This window comes from Danio rerio, chromosome 8, assembly GCF_052040795.2.
Source record: "Danio rerio strain M-AB ecotype USA chromosome 8, GRCz13ab, whole genome shotgun sequence".
Classification (NCBI taxonomy): Eukaryota; Metazoa; Chordata; class Actinopteri; order Cypriniformes; family Danionidae; genus Danio; species Danio rerio.
Window position 1 is genome coordinate 32,477,071 of NC_141028.1, and position 23,278 is coordinate 32,500,348.

General features: G+C 37.1%; 1 protein-coding gene across 11 annotated transcripts in view; it reads right to left on the bottom strand.

Moving 5' to 3' along the window:
• Positions 1-23,278, bottom strand: part of aopep (aminopeptidase O (putative)) — a 161,505-nt gene that overhangs the window by 124,003 nt on the left and 14,224 nt on the right. For all 11 annotated transcript variants that reach the window (XR_015497175.1, XR_015497174.1, XM_087263508.1 and 8 more), the window contains one exon: positions 880-1,069. Coding sequence is in view for 9 of the 11 variants with exons in the window: in XM_087263508.1 (XP_087119634.1) it covers positions 880-1,069 (190 nt within the window). In the remaining 2 variants the exon portion in view is untranslated. The remainder of the gene's footprint in view (positions 1-879; positions 1,070-23,278) is intronic.

Sequence of the window (23,278 nt, forward strand, 5' to 3'; positions counted from 1 at the left end):
TTAGTCAGATAGCGTTTAAATGTTCTTCTTAATGCCAACTGTGTAAATAATCATCGATAAGATGCTTATGAAAAGCCGCTGTTTGTTTACCTTCAAGCTGTGTGTGCCTGTGAAACAGCCTGTGAGCGCCAGCACACGCACATATTAGGAACATCTCGACATGCGAAAGTGATCCTCCATATGTTTTCATCGAAGTTGTTCACAATACTGATCATCCACAGAGTTTGTAATGTAGTCAAATGTTTACAAATACAAGCGCAGCCGTTTAAAGCTCATTTGTGGTAATTGATGTCAGAATTTAACGGTATTTTGAAATGGACGTGTGAACGGTCATTTCCGGAAAAATTCCATAACGTCCTCGCCTGTGTGAACAGCGCTTTTTTGAAAATACCGGTAAAGTCGTTCCGGAAATTTTCCAGATATTTACTGGTATCCCTGTGTGAAATGGCTATAGAAACCCCACTGCCTACTAGTGTTTCGGAAGTGTTCCTGCTAGAGCTGCACAAACTGATCATGTATGTGGTGTGGGGTATGCTGATCAATCGACACAGAAGTATGAATCAGGATTAAGTCATAGATGTCATTTCCCATGCTTTCCATTCGCTTGCTTTCCAGTCATAAGCTGTTTAAAAAACTTTTTATTATTCAATAGTACTCATGGGTCGTACTGACCACTTGTGATGTAGAGTGTCACAAAATTAAATGGAAAGGTTTAGATCAAATCTGAACAAAAGTGGTCATACAAGATAAATTTGAACAGATGATATTACCAGGTGTTAACAGTAATGCGTCTCGGCAGACTACTAAAAAACGCATGTTAACACCAGCAGGAAACAGGGCCTCAGACAAGCACTCAAAGATTCAACCATATCATAATACCTTCTGAACGTGGCTCCAGAAAACATCCTCTAAGTAAGTAGCGAAGCCCTCGCTGATCCATTCTTCTGTCCAATCCCGTGCTCCAATGGCCAGCCCGAACCAGGAATGGGCAATTTCATGGCATAACCTTGCCCCACAGAGGTTCCTCTCACCAGTTAGCACACTTTGAGACAGGAACACGATATGTGGACTGGAAAACAAGTGAAATCACAGTTGATTGATTTATTTTAGCATTTAAAAAAAGAATTAACAAAAAAAGAAAACAGACTAGGATTGAACATCACAGTTGTATTTGGTTAACTAGCAAATCAGTGGTTATAATGTTGCAGCGGGTGCTGAGCGTTCAGAGCTCTGCATTCAGCTCTGATCTAGTTATAACATGTTATAAAACTCAGCCACCCTGAAAGAACATCAAAGTGTGGGATTTTCTCTCCCGTCGACAGACTGTCGTTAAGGAGGTGGAGCTCTCAGCCAAAATGAGGCCTGTTCGCTGCCAGTGGATTTCAGAGTAGCCACCCATGCCGCACCCTTCACCAAACAATCCCGGGTGCATTTGCTAATAGCAGGCAAATTACAAGACGTATAACCATCGTCAGATGTTACTGTGAAAAATTTCCACTGTGAACGACAACAGCATAAGATGGAAAAAATGTATATAATAAGATAAGGCGCTTTTTCTTTCACTTGCGTAAGAAAAAACACAACCTCAGGATTCGGGCTGCACATAAAACCAGAAGAAATATTGTATTGTTTGCCTCCTCACTCAAAATTACCTCGAGTGACCTTTTCAACCAGATAGCCCTGTGCGTTTCGTACAGCAAATGGGCTGTTATCGAGACCATGTTCCAAACAAAGTTCTTACGAGTCAGGATAAACAAACCCGTTTCTTTTGTGTCCTAAGGCTTCAGCTCGGCCTCATAATGGTTTTCAAATGTGACACATACCGGCGAGATAGCCGAGAGCGTTTTTTCTCCTCACAAAATGAGCCTGATAAAATAATCTGAGAGCTTTATGAATGTCTTTTTACCTTTACAGCCAGACGTTCACCTTGCCCGGGTCTGGAAAGAGTTTTTTTTCTTCCCCACTGTTGCTTTCTTTACACAATGACCACAGCAACCAGCAGGAAATCAATAAAAAAGGTTGGCCTTGACTCTTGAGTTGAAGGTGGCAGGCATGCCTTTCATTCACACTGTTATGGTTCCCTGAAGTCATCAATATGTTATTTTAGTGGGATCCTGTGTGCCCAAAGAGTTTTTGTAAAGTAGAGCTAAGGGACTTAGAAAAAAGCTCAGTGTCTGGATATAGATGACAGAAAATGCCCAGCATTGTTAAAGTGAAGTGTTAAACAACAGATGCTTGTTCTTAAATGTGGACTCTATCCAAACACTAGAAAAGGGATTCTGCTACAGTTAGAGAACTTCACTATTACACATGGAACACTGGAGTCTATTTACTGACCTGATCTGATGCATATTTCTCACTAAATGGAAAAGTAGTTTCCCAATGTGGCAAGCTCTAACCTGATTGGCTAACAGTACACAATTTCCAGAAAAGAGGGAAACCTTTTTTTCTACAGGTTGACCCGATACATGCTAAAATCATTACCAGACATACAGGCAGATAGAACAACATATAGACAAAATGACAAATAATTTAAAATCATATAGACAAACTCATAGTCAAAATGATAATTAGATAATGACAAATAGATATGTTTAATATCTCAATATGAATTAAATGACAGGCTAATGAATGGAATGGTAAATGTTGCATAGACCGAAAAAGCCATACACGAAAGAGTGGATGGATGGATGGATGGATGGATGGATGGATGGATAAAACATGAATGAATAGATGGATGATGAATGGAATTGTAAAATGATTCATTGATGGAAAGAGCCATACAAAAATTGATGGATGTATGAATGAATGAATGAATGAATGGATGGATGTATAGAATAAATATATACAATACAATGGATGGAAGGAATGACAATGACTGGTAAATAAACAGATAGATTAATGGAATGAAATAATGGAATGATAGGATAACAGATGAACAGATGGAATGATAGAATGACAGATAGAAAGAATAATGGATGGATGGATGAATGAATGGAAGAAAGATAAAAAAATGACTGAATGGATGGAATATAGAGAAATGGATGGATGGATGGATGGATGGATGGATGGATGGATGGATGAATGGATGGATGCATTAATATAAAAAAGATTGAAAGGATGGATGGATGGATAGAAGGATAAAACATGAATGAATAGATGATGGATGGAATGGTAAAAAGATTTAAAGACAGAAAGAGCCATACACGAATGGATGGATGGAGGAAATATACACAATAGAATGGATGGAATGACAATGACTTGAAAATAAATGGATGGATTTATTTATTAGGGATGGAACGATGGAATGATAGGATGAAAGATGGAATGAAAGAATGATGGATGGAAGAATGATGGATGGATGGATGGATGGATGGATGGATAGATAGATGGATGGAATGATAAAAGAATTCATAGACAGAAAAAGCCATACAAGAATGGATGGATGGATGGAGAAAATATATGCAATACAATGGCTGATGGAATGACTATGGTAAATAAATGAAAAGATGATGAAGGGATGGAACGGGGGAATGATAGGATGATAGATAGAAAAATATAGAAGAATGCATGAAGAGTTGGATGAATTGATTGATAGAAAAGTGGATGAATAGAAGGATAGAAAGACATTAATAGGCATAAAAAGAACTATACATTTTCTTATACTGATGCCACATACTCAAGCACATGTAAGTCAATAAATCAATGAAAATGTTCTTGGAAGATATTTTACTAAAAGACAGAAGAATCACACACTTTCATCCAAGAACAGGATATCATCACCTGCCCTGTAATTACCAGAGGAAGCACTGAAAGTGGAATGTAATGGTTCAAATTTCAAACATGGAAAAATCGTCATCATCCTCCACTCAACAGGGCATGTCGGATTTATGGAGGAAAACTTGTTAACAAGTCATTCCACATATACATTAGTCCTCATCACTGTTTATCATTCATATTCTGTCAAATATACATACACATATAAGTTGGCAATGTAAATTTACTTGAGAAGCAACAATCCTTTACTAAAGAACTAACTGCGTATAATGTTTGAAGACTATGACCAACAAAATATGTTAAATATTTTATCAATGTAAAATTTATAAGAAAAATAAAGTTTGACATATTTGAATGTATTTATTCCAAGGGGTCTGTATCTTCTCTACATTCAATCTATTCTTGCCATTGATCATATTGACAACAAAACCAAAAGTGGTCAAACGTAATTGAGATGAAGTAACCAGCACATGGCTGTACTTTGGAGCTCTTTTGCAGTGCTGCTTGAAAAAAGATCTCATAAACACCCTGCATCCTTCCTGTTGTGAACTGTAGGAAGGCCTCCAAGAACATTAAGCAACAGCGGTAAATCCTGAACATCATTTCAATTTCAACCCCCTATTGTTTTAACAGCCAATAATGCACACCCATGAACCTGAAAACAGCATTATACAACCAGCGAGCATGTGACATTTAAGCTATTTTAGTGTGAAACCAAATTTGACTTAAAAGCTTCTTGCAAGTCAATAAGTAAATTTACATGCACTTTAAAAAGTCCAATTTTAGTCAGACTAAAGCAATAACTTGTCTTTTAAAAATGTCATGTGAATGCTTTATTCTGAAATCATGCTGTTTTTTGTCGGACTAAATGATCTAGATAATAAGATGACACTCATCTTCATGTGAGTGACCAGTAGAATGTGTTTGTGTGTACAATAGATGTCTAAAAGATGTCTACACATAGACACCTTGGATAAAACGCTGTTAGTGTCAGTGAAAATCTAATAGACATCTAACAATAGTAAAAAAAGTTACTAGCCTTCAGATAGGCAGGAATGAATGACTGCCAAGTCTGTCTATATGATGACTAGTCTATTTTTGGATTATTGTTAGATGTCTATTAGATTTTCACTGACAGCCCAAACTTATCCTTCTTTTAGTCAAGAAGTCATGTTATAGATGTCTATCATCTATAACTATTAAACACACACAAGAAAAAGCTTGCTGGCTGTAAACATTTATTTTTAATGGAAAATAAATTTGCCTCAGCAGTAAATTTGAATTTAGGGTTACGTCCACACACCCACATCCATAAAATGGTTCATTTCCACAATACAGTTTTGCAGTTTTTCAAAACAGTTCCTTGCCCATGATGAAAATTAAATCACAGCTGTAGAGAAAACTCCAAAACTCCTTTAGAATGATCTGAGAGACTTGCTTATGTCATACAAAAAATTATTACTTAAGTCATTACTGCTAAAAGTGGATCGACAGGCAACTGAAGCATAAATTTGTCAAACATTGTTTTTTTTTTTATCTTGGCTTTATTTTTGTTAAATAAACAACAGCATGGTGTGAGACGTTGTTTTGTCTTACATATTGTGTTTTGTTATGTTATGATATGGAAAGCCATTTATTTCCAATATAGTCTAAAACACAAATATGATTATAGTTCTGACTATACAGCTATTTTGAGTAAATCTTCTGTTGGTTTTTAAGGAATTTTACATAGAGACTGCTCTACAAAGAACACTGCAAAAGTAAAGAGAAGGCACAACAATAATGCCAATGAACATACTGTTGAAGTCAGAATTATTAGCCCCCCTGTTTATTTTTTCCCCAATTTCTGTTTAACGAAGAGAAGATTTTTTTCAACACAATTCTAAACATAATAATTAATAACTTATTCCTAATAACTGATTAATTTTATCTTTGTCATGATGACACTAAATAATATTTGACTAGATTTTTTTTTCAAGACATTTTTATACAGCTTAAAGTGACATTTAAAGGTTTAACTAGGTTAATTAGGTTAAATAGGCAGGTTAGGGTAATTAGGCAAGTTATTGTGAAACGATAGTTTGTTCTGTAGACAGTAGGAAAAAAATTAGCTTAAAGGGGCTAATAATTTTGTCCCTAAAATGGTGTTAATAATTTAATAATATAATAATATTTTGTCCCTAAAATTAAAAACTGCTTTTATTCTAGCCAAAATACAACAAATAAGACGTATTCCGGAAGGAAAAATGTTATCAGATATACTGTAAAAATTCCCTTGCTCTATTATTTGGGAAAAATTTAAAAAACTAAAAAAAAATCAAAGGGGGGGCTAACAATTCTGGCTTCAATGTATATACAGTATGTATGCATTCAATTACTAAACTAATTTATCAAATTTATTTTATAACTGCTCACACCACAGAAACTAGGAACAGTTTCAATTATAGGAATTAAACCAACTACAACACACAATTGCTTTATGTTTTTCCAACACAAATGGATCAAGTCAACCCAATTGTTTTTTTTTTTACAAATTTAAGCAGATTGAACATAAATATACACATAACAGTAGAAATGGTAGCCTAATTACCTTAGACAAACCTCCAGACACAGCAGTGCTTTTAACTTTTTCTCCATATGCTTGTAAAGGAGCTGCAGCAATAGTTTGTGCTTCTTTTCCTCTGAGAAAACAGTTGATGGTCGCCTACTTATGAGAGAATCCAGGTTAGGGCAAATCGCATAGAAAATGGTGAATGAAACCACTCGCTCACGCTTTTCACATGTGACTTTTGCGTTGCGTTATTGTCACTTCAGGTCAGAATGTCAACACAAGCAAAAATAAGTGCCTTGAAAAGCCGCGGTGAAGAGATTGTAAATAAAAAGGATGTAAGGATGTTGCCAGAGTGGCTTTTTGGTTTCTTTTCTTTGGTTTGGTTTCTTTTCTTGTGCACCCCAGCCACTGGCACCCCATCTGAAAGATTTTTTAGCATAGGGGTAATGTAGTCACCCAACTTCACAATTTATAATGTTGCAGTATGTATTTGAATGATGATGGTTAGTTTCGTAACTTGAAAGCTCAGATTTCATTATCATAATTAGTGTTGTTGACAGAGTTTGAGGTTTACAGTCTCGTTATTATTCACACCTTAAAATTTGCTTCGATTGTTCAGAATTTACACTTTAACACTGCACACACTTTGTCACATTTTATTTATCAGGTTTAGGAGTCTCTTTAACACTTATGTTTAATTTATTAACAAGAGATCAGATATTTTAAAATATTTTTGTTTTTGACAATTAAAACTATTTGCCATAGTAATTGGCACTTTATTGGAAAATAAAATAAAGTGGTTAAAAAAATTCTAATATTCCTAAATAGACTGTTAAAAATAATTAATATCAATAATTATCGATACTGAATGATATAAAACATGATATCGTGATCATTTGTTTATGCAATATCACCCAGCCCTACATAAAACAATTAAATTGTCCAAAAAAACAGCTCAATAATTGAGTTGATTCAGCTCAGTATAAATAAGTATTTTTGAACAAGCAGCAAAAATATTTTTTGAAGTGAATTCTTCTTCTGGGTAAGATCTAACCCAGCACAACAGGAGTTCTTAAAACTACCTGGTGCCAAAGTCCATTTACAGTATGTTGGATATGCATGGTTCTCATAGAAACATATCATTTCAAGACATTACAAACATTAAAACATGTTGTGTTTGCAACAGTAAATCTTCCATCATACAATGCACTTCAAACTCTAAAAAGCCGATAAAGTAAGAACTCCATCATGCGGTGATAAGAAAAGCACTCAAGGGCATCAACCTCTAACAAATGCATAGTTATGCCTGGGATCTCAGATCATTAACCACTAGGCAACGACCAACCCCCAATGAGAACTGTGTGCAGTTTCAGACATTCAGAGCCATCTTTATCATCACCCCCGTCTCCTCAAAGTGGCTTGACTAATGTGCTGCCTGCGCTTATTCCTTCTCTTTGTCTCTTATTTAATTTCCCACTCTTCTCAGTCTGATTGCATGAGCTTATTATAGACCTGGAAGAACCGTCGTAGAACATAACTGATCCACCAAAGTCCCCTTTCTGCCTGGCTTTCGGGCTTTAACGGGTGGTATTTCTGTCTAGACTGTAGATTAGGTTGTATTGCTGCAAAATGAGGTGTGATTCTCTCTGTAGGCCCGGTGGGGCTCGTTTTGCATGCCAGTCCTTTTTAGGGCAGATCACATGTGTCAAACGTGAAATCCTGAGAATAAATACCAGCACACGGAGGCTGCTGCTGTGGCCAGACTATCAGGATTTGTGGCGTGCGCTTCATGAAACAAACGCAGCCTGCTACAGTACAGATCAGCACAACAATGCAATCCATATGCAGACGTTCTACCAACCATCCAAGTGGGAAATGTGGAAAAAAAAGGACCCTCACTCGCATCGCTGCCGATGTTTATCGCGGAGCGCCTCATGGCACCATTTTAACTTGATTGCTCTACATTAGTGTTTCGGAGGCTCAATGAAGACCGTGCGTAAACAGAGCCGGAGGTGCTCATCAGCGCCAGAAAGACCATCCGGACCGAGAAGCAGCAGCAGATGTTTATGCAAAGTGTACAGTTCGCAAGGCTCCATTATGCGAGCTTCCTTCCAACGTTCAAAGTTATCGTATGAGTGAAGTCATTGGTTGAGAATGCAGAATTCTGGCACGTGTGGAATGCAGGACATTGCAAAAAAAAAAAAAAAAAAGACAAAATGAATTCCATTCCTGTTTACTTTCTTAATATGACACGTTTGTCTTTGCAATCATTCATGAAAATACAAGAACTCATTTCGTAATTTTAAATAATAAATTTCATAAATTTATTTATTTATAAAAAAAATTTGAATAAAATGAACAATGCTCCTTTTCAGCTGTTGTCATTAATCCTTTGTTTTTTTGTCTCCTTTGCACCACCTAAAAATCTCAATAAATGCATTGTGAAAACTTTACCTAATTTAACTAAATAGCTAGTCACAGAGGTTTTTTTAAGGTTCACTCAATTCTTAATTGACGCGGATTTGACTTTATAATTAAACTAGCTAGATTTGTGTTTATTATTGATCTTAATATTGACTAGATGTGAAAAACATCCTTTTATTAAGTACATTTAAAGACTTAATACAATATCTCTTAACTAAATGCAAGAAAGAGTATTATTTTTGCTCTTCTACAATTTGATACAGGAAAATGTCCTTTGTGTAAAGTGAGGTTATGTATACTATTCCCACATAGATACAGTATATGTGGTTCCAAATAATCCCTGAAACCACATGATGGTGAGTAATTATTAAAATAATTTTCATTTTTAAGGGAAACTAATCCTTTAACCTATATTTTTTTCTTATATAATTATGTTACTTTATTTTTTAATATGTTACTTATTTTTTACAAGTTAACAAACTGAGTTAAAAATTAAGCATTCTTTTTTTTGTAATATACTTAGACCAATTGACATAAAAAAAAATTATGTAAAATAGCTAAACAAATCTCCAACGAATAGTCTAATCAAACCAAAAGCAAAACAAATGCCTTTTGGCAACTCAGGTTTATTCTGAAAACGTAGCCCTATATACATTTCTGGAGCGCACCAAATACGTCCCAGGAGGTACTTTTTTTTTTTTTTGCAGTTTTTGTTTTTGTGAATTCACCAGAGACCACCGTCAACTGACTGACCGATGGTTCCCCCCACTCACCCCTTTCCTAAACCCAACCAAAAGTTTTTTAAATAGCACCGATTGAGCAGTGCACACTCCTACATTCCTGCTTATTAATAGTATAAAGGTTTAGTTGTCAGGTAGAATAAGGAATGTAGAATAAGATCATGCAGAATATGTACTTTTTAAGTGCTAACAGCGAATATCTAATAACAGGCAGACAATAAGCCACTAGGTAATAGTGAGAATTGATAGTTAAACTTTAGACTTACTGTTTTATTTGAAGTAATATTTTGTTACCGCATTAAACAATTTAAGTATATGATCGAATGTGTAGAGTGAAAACAGTCTAAAAACTATTATATAACTTTCCCTGGTTAACCACAAATGTCAACATCTCTTGCTTCTGAGCGTATTTTGCGTATCTCTCTCTGGGTTTTTATCCTGCCTCCAAGGGTAGGCCGATTAGCTCAGACCCAGCAATAACACTCTGAAACAGACTTCTAAAGATTCTTTGTGCTTAGATTTGTTATATTTGTGTCTGGTCGGAGGTCTGGGGGAAGAAAGGCGGCTTTCTTGGTTCTGAGAATCAGATTAAACGCAGTGGCAGGCGCTATTACGGTGTCATCGAGTGATTCAGTATACACATAGCAGGGACATCTGCCCAGTCTTTGAATGGGCTCATCCATTTTGGATTTTTGTGTGGTAGATGCTCCTCAAGGGATGCTGGCTAATGGCTCCCCACCTCACACTTTGCTCTAGTTTACCAGCCTCTACTGCCACTCCTACTGCCTTAAATCAGCCCCAGGGCCAAATAAACTCTCTCTCTCGCCGTACAGATTTGATTCATTTAGACGCACATTCTGTCCCACACAGCAATATCCATTCGTTTTCTTACATGGTTCTCCATTGGAGAATATGAGTCTGGTCTGAAACTGCATACACAGTTTTTTTTGGGATCTTTCCTTCAGTGAAGATGTGGCGGACAAAAAAAAAAGGCATGAGTAAGGCTGAATTTCTTGAAAGCAAAAAAAAAAAAAATAATAAAAATACAACATAACTCAATGATTTGATCAAGTCTTGATAGAAATTTTTTTTTGTATATCGCAAAATAAATAAATAAATAAATAGATAATAATAAACATATATTTTAATGAACAGTTTATGCAAAAACCTCTAAATACCATCTGAAATTTCTTCTAAAATGAGCATTTATATCAGGTTCCTGTGTGTGTGTTCAGTAATTGCCTTTTCAGGCAAAGAATAAGTTATTTTTATGGTCTTCAAAGTGAAATAACTCAACAACATAAACAAAGAAGGCTGAGAATAATGCTAATTTTAAATGGTAATTTCAGACGACACTTAGAGGCTTTTCCATCTTAACTCTTCATTGGGATTGTACGATGTCTAATGTGAAACATCACGTTAGACGATGGCATAGTTGTTGTAGGCAGCAAATTAATTATTTATAAATAATTTATTCATTCATAATGAAATAGTTATTTGAAGCCTACTGTTTCAACTACCTGCATGGTGTTTGTTTTACCCATAACCAAATCATAATTAATTAAAGACAAGTTACACAACAATTACCACCTGTCAATCACTTTGGTCACACTTTATTTTCGATGGTCAGTTTGTTGAATTTAAGTTACATTGCAAATAATTCTCATTAGATTATCAGTAGACTGTTAGGTTGGGGTTAGGGTTGGGGTTAGTGTAAGCTGACATACTCAAATGGACCATCAAAATAAAGTGTTACCATCATTTTTTCCACGGGACTCTGGCATGAATAGGCAGAGTGATCTGTTGTTATAACGGCATCAACAAACTTGGTTGGTAAAAAAGGTGCACGATCAATAGGAACCAACCAACAGAATGAGGTTTTTGCTAAAGTTACTAAGTACAAGCGTGAAAACAAAAGATTGAGGCAGTGTACTGACCCTGTGACATGTTACCTGATAGATTCAAAAGACTGAAGGGTCGTTAGATAGAGACAAGATTAATTAAATATCGCCTTTAACAACTACAGTAAGACGCGATCCAGCGGTACATTCTTCATAAACTCTGGGCTTTTCTGGGGTTTTGTGCTCAAAGCACCCGCTGACTGCCTGGAACTCAGATGTGCACATATGCTGCAGAGCATGCCAGAGTGTGTATGTGTGTGGTCATGTGATGTGATTTTCAGCGGTATAATGTGGACGGAGATCTTTTGCAGACAGAGATGCCAGTGTTGACGTGGATTACTTTCGTTCTTAAATGCTATTGTAAAACTATTAGTGTAAACGGGGACTACGTGTTTATATATATATATATATATATATATATATATATATATATATATATATATATATATATATATATATATATATGAGCAATATCACACGAGTAGCAGTGCGATATGGCTGTATATCGGCACTGGTGGGAGGCTGCTATGAGTGTGATATTGCGTTTATACAACAGTTTGACGGCATAATTGTGTATATAAAAACAAAAAATCAAACATGGAGAGTCTCAAAAACCCTTTTGTATGAGGAACCACTTTCTTCCGCCTTGGATTCAAATCATAAGCTGACAGTTAAACAGCTGGTTGTATGCTGGTTATATGTGGGCGGAGTAATACACAAAGGGTAAAGAGGCTTTACGGGTGCTGATATTACTTAAATATATAACGGCTATCAGCCAATCAGATTCAAGAACCACACAGAACTGTTGTATATATATATATATATATATATATATATATATATATATATATATATATATATATATATATATATATATATATATGTGTGTGTGTGTGTGTGTGTGTGTGTGTGTGTGTGTGTGTGTGTGTGTGTGTGTGTGTGTGCGTGTGTGTGTGTTAGTGTGTGTGTAAATGGTCAGAATGAGTGCTATGGTCATTCTAGTACTTCCGATATTTTTAAGAATATTGCATATTCCTTAACATGAAACATTTACAAAGTAAAAATTTAGTATTACCCTTAAGTAGTCAGATATTTAGACCCTTTCACAAACAACATGACGTGAAAAAAGAAAATTCACACCGGTACAAAAGATCATCCATGGCTCAGAGAATATGAATCTGGTCTATAACTGTAGCAACAGGCTCCATCCATTTTCTTGGGGCTATTTCCATAAACGAAAATGTGGCATGTTAAAATAGCTATGACTAAGGCTAGAAAGATTTCTAGAAAGAGGTTAACTAGGAACACGATAAAACACGGAAGCGCACTCCTCTGATAACAACTCTGGAACGCAGTACTAATAACAACCAGCTTGCTAATTTGAATGCTGCTTATTTACATATAAAGAAAAACCAATGGTGCGCATTTAGATACAGATGGGGAGATCAGCAAAGTACCTAATGAAGTCAAAACAGCCAAGTAGAGACAAAAAACATTGAGTAGAAGTATGTCTGCGTTTTAAACATGCTTCCCTGTTCTCCAGGTGCAGGCATGCTCTGAATTCTTTTGCTCACGGTGGCTTTTTTTTTTTGCTCGCACAGCCAAAGAAGGGACAGAAAACCCTCTCTCAGGCAGAGGAAAAACATCTCATCCTTGACAATTTGATTAACAGCTGTCTTTCGTGCCAAAGTCCCCCTGGTCTGAAAGACGCTCTCTGTCACACACTTCTTAGGTTACTCAGCAATCAGAGAGGAGTGAAACAAGAAAGTGAAGCACGAGAGAGAGAGAGAAGAGAGGGAGCAGAGAAGAGAGAGCAAGAGAAAGGGCTATTTAAGTGGTGTTATCTCAGCCTTTCAAGCTCTTTGGCTAGTCCAGTACATTCCAAGAGCTTCACATCCGTCGTCCACATTACGCTCCACACCCATGGGACTCCACTTTCCTTTCCCCATATGGTCATTTCAAGGCTGAAGAAAGAGCACGTCAGCATAAAAACAAAGTGATCAATGTTAGGTATTACCTGATTTAACTACTAAAAGCCTTAAATCAATTTGTAAAAAACTAAACTAATAACATAAACCTGAAGCAGAGTACCTGTTTACCAGGTGTTTAGTGAGTTAATTGAAATGAAATCGAAATCACAATTTAGCAGGCTGCGATTGTTATGCACATATTTTTAGTGAAGCATGGTTGTGTGACCAGTAGTAAATCTCCATCTAAACACCAGAGGGTGCTCTTGTGTGGAAACTCTGAATACCTTGAAGAAGAAACTATCTATTTGGTTGCAAAATAAACAGAATATTTACCTGATTTCTTTACAAGGCTATGAAATCACCTTTTTCAGTTCAAGTCTACCTCAGAAATTTAAAAAAAAAAAAGATCCTAGATGGGCATGGAGCAGCGCTGTCAGAAGAGAGAGGAGTGGGCGTGCCCAACAGTGCAGAGGAAAAAGTGGAGCGAACAACTGTCAGTCGACTCACAAAATGAGACACAAACCCTGAGAAGACCCATGATTTTATGTTATAAACTTAAAATGTAAAGAAATAAACAGTAAGTAATTTAATTCCCCTTATACATTTGTCATTCATAGTTTAATATAAAGACAACCATAATTTATTATATCATTCTCAAGATAATCGTGTTTATATAAACACTATAAATGATGAGGACTTCTCTCCTCCTCAATCCCTGGTTCTGAATGAAGACACAGTGAAGAGAGATGCAGCAGATCTCTTGCCCTTGCTATTCCAAACATTAACCCTGCTGGTAATCTGGAGGATTTTAAACATGTGTGAATGCAGCAGCACTGATAAAGTCAATGTTTCTTAATGGTAACCAGATGGTAACAAACTCCACTGATAAAAGACAAAGTCTACCATTCTCCAATTTTTGTACAGGTCTTCCGACAATAATGTTTGCTGCAAACCAACAGCTTTGTTGCTGCTGTCTTCGCGGACAGCATCGCGGGGAAAAACATGCAACAAACCATGGAAATGTCATGGAAACAAAAACATACAACCCGTGTCTCACCCAGTCATTAGGTCTCACAGCTTGGCAGGTCTGCTTTGCCTTCAGAAAGCATGTGCGCTCTTGAATAATTAATAAGCAGCATCTTCTCATAGGATAAGAAAACTTCGCTATGAATAATAATGAGAAACCGACACGTCATTTCTCCAATTGTAGTTTTGTAATGCGTCACCGATTTTGATCCCGCCCCAATAATTATTTTAAACATGGAAGATGAAATTAGCTGACAAAAGCTCAAAATTATCCAGTTTTCCCCACAACTAAGACTAACGGCTGCTAATGTTGTCTTAACTGATGCTTAACACACACAAATCTGTTAAAATCTAAAAAAAAAAAAAAAAAAAGCACTCCAGGGTTTCTTGAACCTTCAAATCAACAAGAATAATAAACACGCGACTATAGGATCATCTCAGAAGGATTTATGTCAAATACTTGACTGTTTCACTAGGCGAGGCAGTGGTGCAGTAGGTAGTGCTGTCACCTCACACCAAGAAGGTCGCTGGGTGGCTGGTTCGAACCTCGGCTTAGTTGGCGTTTCTGTGTGGAGTTTGCATGTTCTCCCTGCCTGGGCATGGGTTTCCTCCGGGTGCTCCGGTTTCCCCCACAGTCCAAAGACATGCGGTACAGGTGAATTGGGTAAGCTAAATTGTCCGTAGTGTATAAGTGTGTGTGTGGATGTTTCCCAGAGATGGGTTGCGGCTGGAAGGGCAACCGCTGCATAAAAACTTGCTGGATAAGTTGGCGGTTCATTCCGCTGTGGCGACCCCGGATTAATAAAGGGACTAAGCCGACAAGAAAATGAATGAATGAATGACTGTTTCAAACACCTAAATTTGTAAAAGGAGTTTGGAGTAAAAACGTTTTAAATGTGCTATTTTTACATGATTTCACACTGATAAATAACACAAAGCCATAATTCACTGAGAAGCTGCCCAAACTGAATTATAATAAATTAATTAGTCAATCCAAGATTTAAAAAAAATCTGAGATTTATAATTACTATTTAGAGAAGTATTTTGCTTCATTCATTTATGGACCAGCCTAGTGATATTAGATGCATTTTCATCAATAAAATAACAAGTGGATAGATAATAAAAAATGAAATATGAAAAACACCTGAATAAATCCTTGAAATCCAAGAGTAAGGCTTGTTGTTCATACTTTAGATTTAAGACTTACTTGTAAAAATGTTTTCTCAAAAAGAGGTTTTCATGCATCACTCAAGAGTTAATTTCTTTGTTGTGTTTTATTCATTGTGTAAAAATCGTTAATGTTCTTTCATGCCTGTCAACATTGGGATGTGAAAATAAGGGAAAACCCCTGTTTTGGCGTCTATTTCTCACTATACTCAGCTGACAGTCACGCACCGCTATATGAGCTGTTTTGAGGATGCATAGGAGGGGCAACAGCACCTGTAATGGATAGGAAGGGAATCCTGCCATTTTATTATATTTTTTTCAAAGTGTTTTTATGCCTACATAAAATAAAAGCACAGAACAGACTCGCATTTAAGAGCAAGGAGCGTGTCCTTGGGGTTCAGCTGTATCCGTTGCATATCGGTGCTTCAATGTTTATTGGCACCCTTCACAGAAAATTTAAAAACAGGAGAAACGAGGGAAAATGATGATGATAGCAGGATAGAATCATAAAATACGGAAGAATTTGGGGGAAAATGTGAGGGTTGACAGGTATGTGTTCTATTAATCATTTCATTTCATGCAAAGCAACATATAGGGACTCAAATAGAGTTGAAAAAAAAAAACAAGTGTTGCATGAGTAACCTTTTTTGCTTGATCACAAAAAGTTATTACTTTACTTAATTTATTGAATTATTTAAGGCACTCAATTTAAATACGTTCACTGTTAGAAAATATAGTTCACCTAAAAATCACAATTCACTCATTTAAACATCCTCAAATGGTTCCACTTTCCAAACCTTTATAGGTTTTACATTCTTTAGCATATCTTCTTTTTTGTTTAAGCATAGAAGATTGAACAGACATTACAAAGTGCACAAATTTAAACACAGACATTAAACGACAGTTTAAAGTATACTGCACATTAAAAAAATGCATCAACATTAGGAAATTATACACTCACTTGGCCAGTGAGTGTATAATTTCCTAATGTAGTGTTGATGCATTTTTAACATGTGCAGTATACTATAAGTTCCTAATGTAGTGACCTGCTTTATTAGGTACACCTTACTTTATCCTTCATGGCGTAGATTTAACAAGGTACTGAAAATATTCCTCAGAGACTTTGGTCCATATTGACATGATAGCATCATGCAGTTGTTGCAGATTTGTTAGCTGCACATCCATGATGCGAATCTCCCTTTCCACCACATTCCAAAGGTCCTCTGTTGGGTTGAGAACTGGTGACTGTGGAGGCCATTTGAGTACAGTGAACTCATTGTCATGTTCAAGAAAGCAGTCTGAGATGATTCACGCTTTATGACATGGTGCATTATCCTGCTGGAAGTAGCCATCAGAAGATGGGTACACTGTGGTCATAAAAGGATCGACATTGTAATCGACAATACTTAGGTGAGCTGTGGTGTTGACACGATGCTCAATTGGTGCAAATGGGCCCAAAGTGTGCCAAGAAAATACCCACCACACCATTACACCACCACCAGCAGCCAGAACCGTTGATACAAGGCAGGATGGATTCATGCTTTCATGCTGCTGATGTCAAATTCTGACCATACCATCCAAATGTCTAAGCAAAAATCAAGACTCATCAGAGGAGGCAATGTTTTTCCAAGATTCGACGTGTTGTGCATTCAGAGATGCTCTTCTGCATACCTTGGTTGTAACAAGTGGTTAATGGAGTTTACTGTTCCCTTTCTATTAGCTTGAACCAGTCTGGCCATTCTCCTCTGACCTCTCGCATCAACAAGGCATTTGCACCCACAGAACTGCCGCTCACTGGATATTTTCTCTTTTTCGTACTATTCTATGTAAACCCTAAAGATGGATGTGCATGAAAATCCCAGTAGATCAGCAGTCTTGACATACTTAGGGTGCTTTCACACCTACACTTTTGTTTCGGAACGTATCTCGTTTGCCCAGTTAGTGCGGTCCGATTGGCATATGTGAACAGGGCAATCACGCTCTGTTCCGCGCCAAAGTAACCGCTCCGAGATCGCTTGAATGAGGTGGTCTCGGCTTGATTGAAACGAACCCTGGAGCGGTTCGATTGCAGTGAGAAAGCGATCCGATCCGAGCGCGGTTATATCACAGTGTTTTATGAATATTTAATAGGCTTACAGCTATATGAAGAGAGAATTATGAGTAGGGCGGGAAGTTTCACGAGTCTCCAGATGCCCGCAAACGAGTGATGATCTCCCGGTAATCTCGCGTCTCCCTCCCAGTCCTCAAATAGGCATCGTCGCGCACCCTTCTCACCCCTCCCCACCGTGTCTCTCCTCAGACACGTCACGCGCGCGCACCCTGTCAATCACCACCAAACCACGACCTCTCCTGACAGCTGAGCGGGACGCTGCAAAATAAACCCTGACACTCTGACCAATGTGAGGAGAGTTTACTCACACGTGACTTGTTTTAGCTCTTTTAGTCCGATTAGAAACTTTGCAGTGTGAAAGCAAACCGCTCCAAGAGCAAAGAGCAACAATGTAACAATTTTAATCTCTGTTTCGGAACAACTGAATCGATTCACAGGTGTGAAAGCACCCTTAGACCAGCCGTCATACACAAACAACCATGCCAAGTTCAAAGTCACTTCCCCATTCTGAGGCTCAGTTTGAACTGCAGCAGATCGTCTCGACCATGTCCACATGCCTAAATGTAAGTTGCTGCCATGTGATGGGCAGATTAGAAATTTGCATTAACAAGCAGTTGGACAGGTGTACCTGATAAAGTGGCCGGTGTATATTTTATTGTTTTTCACTGCTTTAACCTTTACTCAGTATTTTTTACTGAAAAAGTTGTTACCAGCATTTTTTAGAGAACAGTATGTGAATTGTGCGGTATTAGACTGAAAGATCACATAAAGCTTATTCATACACCACAGACCCTCTATCATCTGAAAAGTGGAAGAATGTGATGCATTTAAACACCAGGTATAAACACAATGCTTTTCCCTTGCCGACTTTAGATCCAATCAACAAAAAACGCATTTTAATACCCGAAATTAAGATGCATTTTAAAAACAGGCCCAGAGTCTCCGATTACAAAACTGAAATAACACTAAAAAGTGCCACTTTTTCATTGCTTGGGACATTCATGTGTGGCCCAATCGGAATATCTAATCAGACCTTCCCTCTCAGAAGGAAAAACACATAATACTTGAATAGGCCCAAACCAATTTCGACAACCAAAGGCAGAGGCAGCCTGATTATAATGAGAGCATTTCATGCGGCCCCAAACTCGCAGATATTAAAATGTGAGCCTACATTTAAATAATGTTTTCGCTTTTTCATTACCCTCGGTCCACATAATGCCTGTGTTATTCAGAACTCCAAAATCCAATAATTTATTTCATGCTGCTGTAATCTAACACACTCTGGTGAGTCAGAACGTAAGAAGGATGATTAATTCTCCCTTAAACATTTCGAAACCCAAATTTGCTGTATGTGGGTGGTGTGCATTTCTAAGGGGGGAAGAAAACTGCATATTGTTAATCTTTGAAGAGTCTACATAATCATAACCGCGCTGAATAGCAAAATCATTTTAAAGCAGATTTATCCTACTCTGCGCACTAAATGTACTAAAAAGAATGTGCGAGTGCAGTAACCTCTGATTAACCTTGAATATTCCTACCTTAAGCAGCTCTTGAACAGCTAACGTAGCACCTCAGGGAAACAGACCCAGATATCTTCTTTATTCCTTCTGCGCAATTGCTGACTACCTGTTCAGGTGCTGAAATATGAAGAGTAGGTCGCCCACAGGCTCAAGGTTTGCAGCTTTCTGGGTAAAAAGCACCACCTGCTCTTTTCTTTGAACAAATAAAGTCAATCTGAAAAGCATTTTTGCCCCCAAAGCCACTCAAATCCAAATGGAGCACATAATTCACTCATTTACTGTACTGTAGGGTGACATTTATGCAACAGTCTTAACTTTTTACAATTTTTCAGATTTAGCATTTGCGGCATAATGTTGATTGCCATCATAAATCATTTTAACATGTTGTGCATTTCAAAAGGTTAGCTAGCAACTGCTTCAAAATAAAATCACACAACTGAACAATAACGCACATATTAAAGATGCAGTAGGTGATTGTCTTCAGAAACATTTTTTGTTGTGCAGGTTGAAAGTCTATTCACATTCCAATTGTAATGAATAAAGTAAATTATTTAAATTATTTATATGTATTTTTTATATTCTTAAAAAAGGTTTATACAATTAAAATTTGGTTGGGTCAACAATTCCCACAATTCTGATAAATTGCCCAATCTTTGTCAATAAATGTAGATTAGTTCATATGCGCACCCCTGTTAACGCAGATCTGCCGTTTGCGGTTGCACGCTCATGTACACACGGGAAAGCGATATCGGTAAAAACAGGACCTACCAGCTGCAGATGGCTAACGGACTACAAATTCACCATTGCATAAACAACAACTCCAAGCATGCAACACACACACTGGTTCCTAATCCAGATTGATAACAAACTCAGACATGGCTTGTTGTTACCTGTACACAATATGAAGCGTTTCTCTTTGTTTTCTTCAGCCGTGTTTGATTTGTTGTCTTGTTTAATTTTTTCTGATGCTAGCCACCTGGACCGACCTCTTTGCCTGTTTTTGACTTCTCTTTTGGATTGTCCGCATATTACTGTTTGCTCCTTCATCAACCCTTTCCTGCCTGACCATTCCTTGAATAATAAAGACTCTGCAATTGGATCCTCACCTCCGTTGTCACATCCATACTGTTACAGAAGACTCAAGTATGGATTAGTAATAAGTGTAATTCCTGCACGCCATCGGCCATCGACTAAGCATACAGTAAAATACTGTTCATTATGACAAGTTTTGCTTGCTACACAACTGAAAACGTGCTAGATGTAGTACAGTTTTTCCATGGGAATTGTAGTATTATGAAGTACTTTAAAGCTTTCTAACTGGTGAATGACATGATCAAGCGGGTCGTAGGGCAGGGCGATAATTCGATATCGATAATTACGCACTATGCGTAACGTTGCGCATGCATTTTGCAGTATGCCCTTCTGGATGCCGCATGCCTTACAAGTTTACAGCCATACAGTGTTAGTTGTACTTAAGAGGGAAAAAAAAAAAGGGTAAAAAAGGTCAGAGCCACAGACAAGAAACGTCACTAGACCTCATTCATGAGCAACGTAGTTTTTTGCTATCTGACACAAAACAGCAACGTGCACTACAAACTGCGCAGACTCGTGTCATCAAAAGCAGGCAACACCACAAGCCTGTTTCATCATTTAAAACAACACCACCCTTATGAAGATGCTAAGAAATTACAGACCTAAACAATTGCTGGTAAACCAGCGCAGCTACCCAGCAGAATCTCATGTCATCATTTTCGAAAGCCGTGCCTTAGGAGAAAAACCCCCCCAAAAAGACAGACAAAATATATGACAGACAACACAATCTCCAACACATCCCAATGAACACTTGAAGCTTGCTCTACAGGCTGCAATAAGGATATTTACACTACAACATTTACACTAATAAAAATAATATAATAAAGTAGCAAATTAAAAGGATCAAACAAAAATTTGTTAAACTCGAGTAAGGGGACGATAGTGAAGCCAAAAAAAAAAAAAAAAAAAAAATATATATATATATATATATATATATATATATATATATATATATATATATATATATATATATATATATATAACAAAACATTTCTAATTCATGAATAAACCCTTACCTCGCTAAAAACTGATAAAAAGAAAAAAGTCCTTCAGCGCAGTGCGCCGCATTCTTCCCTGTTCTGAATAAAATAAATATAAAGATGACATTCACCTCTTACCTTACATTTTTTACGTGTGGGCAAAAAAAAGAAGTCGTACGACATCTTCCCTATCCACCTAAATAAAAATGAACAAAACTCACAAAATTTCTCAAAGTGGGTAAAAGTAATGAAAAATAATTTTACCCAAACGAAAGATAAGCAAAAACAACGAAAATCATAATCATGTGAGCAAAATACACCAAAAACGAGATCAAAGGAAAAAGCGGCCTCTCCGCTTTTCATCTCCCCGCGCGGCCGCAACATCTCTGCCTCGCCTCCGAAACGCGGCCAGCTGCAGACTGCAGTGAATAATGCTAAGCTGACTCTCTGCTTTTTCGCTGATCCACTGCCATGTCCCGCTTTACACCCGCAACCGACCTGCAATTAGCTAATTATAATGTATTTTTTATTACCTGACCCGCGGTTTATCTGCAGCGCCCGCAGATATAACCGCCATTTCCGCATCACTAACGGGAGGCAAAAATACAACCTTTGCGGCTCCCCGCATGTTTTCGTTGTGATGCGCGATTTGTAAAATAAGAGTCTGCATAGGCCTATTTGTGCTAGTCTGTCAGACAAATTTGGTTGAAACATCCGCGGATATAATGGAGATCTGCGCATAACTGGGTTATGCAACCCGCTATATGCGATGTCAAGAGGGTGACTGCATAATGTAAACTGCACACACTTGATTATGTAATGCGTGGACGTGTCTCACAGCGCAAAGCATAATAAAACCTTTACATGTCCATGTCTAATCAGTCATCGATAAGATCTATTGAATAAAGTGTTATTGACAATCAATAGATCATCAAGTAATCGTTTGCATCCCTAAATAAAATATATTAAAGTACATTTCACTCTAATACATTAAAATGCATCCAAAACTGAAAATTCTGTGACCATTTACTCACCTTTACTTGTTCCCAACTGGATTTATTATTATTTTTTTCTAATGTTGAACAATAATATCCAATAACTTGTAATGTCTTCGGTTGTTAAAAACTTGAACAGTAAATGCTGAATTTAGATTGTTCTTTTGTTTATTATTTTATTATTAGTATTGTCAGACAGCTAAAACATTTAACCAAATGTGTTAAATCAGCTGCACAAAGCGATTGTCATACTGAAAATCTTATAAAAATGATAGATAAAAAGATTTTACGTTTATCATGATAAATATCAATATCGACATGATATCATGATATGGAAAAAATTATCGTGATAATTTTTTTTGCCATATCGCCCAGCTCTAGCGGGTCGTCTACAGTCATCTTTAAGGTGTGCATTTGTGATTTTAATAGACGTGGTGTTCGACGGCAGGAGAGGGACTGTGTTTCTAAGATATTACGCTAATGGTTATTATTTTGGCAGATCGCCCACTGCATCTTTAAGTACACTGCAGCAAAATCTAATTAACAACGAAATGTGCAAAAACCCTGTATTTTCTAAATACTTCAAGACTGAAATGCAAGTTACATTTTTTTGTAGTAACTTTACAACATCACCATCTCTTGTTAATTGAGGTTAAACTGCATTGAACCCAGATTATTCCTTAAAACTGTGAAAAGTAAGTGAGATTTTTGTAGGCATGCTTCTGCATTTCTCCCCTTACTTGCTCTTAAACTCCAGCTCATCGACTGCCGGTCCAGACCGGTTCAGAGTTCAGACGCCACTAACAGGCTATATAAGGTCAAATGCTAGTCTGCTAGAAGCAGAGTAATTGCTAAGTAATTGACCAAGAGGAGCTATTTATACAGCACAGAAGTACACAAAAAGCACTTCAAGTGAGTTGGCAATTGCTCATGAGAATGTCTGGATGCACAATACCGAGTAGAAGCGTCCTAGAATTCTTTTAACCTGCCTCTTAGCTAATTATTTATATATTTTTTATTTAGAC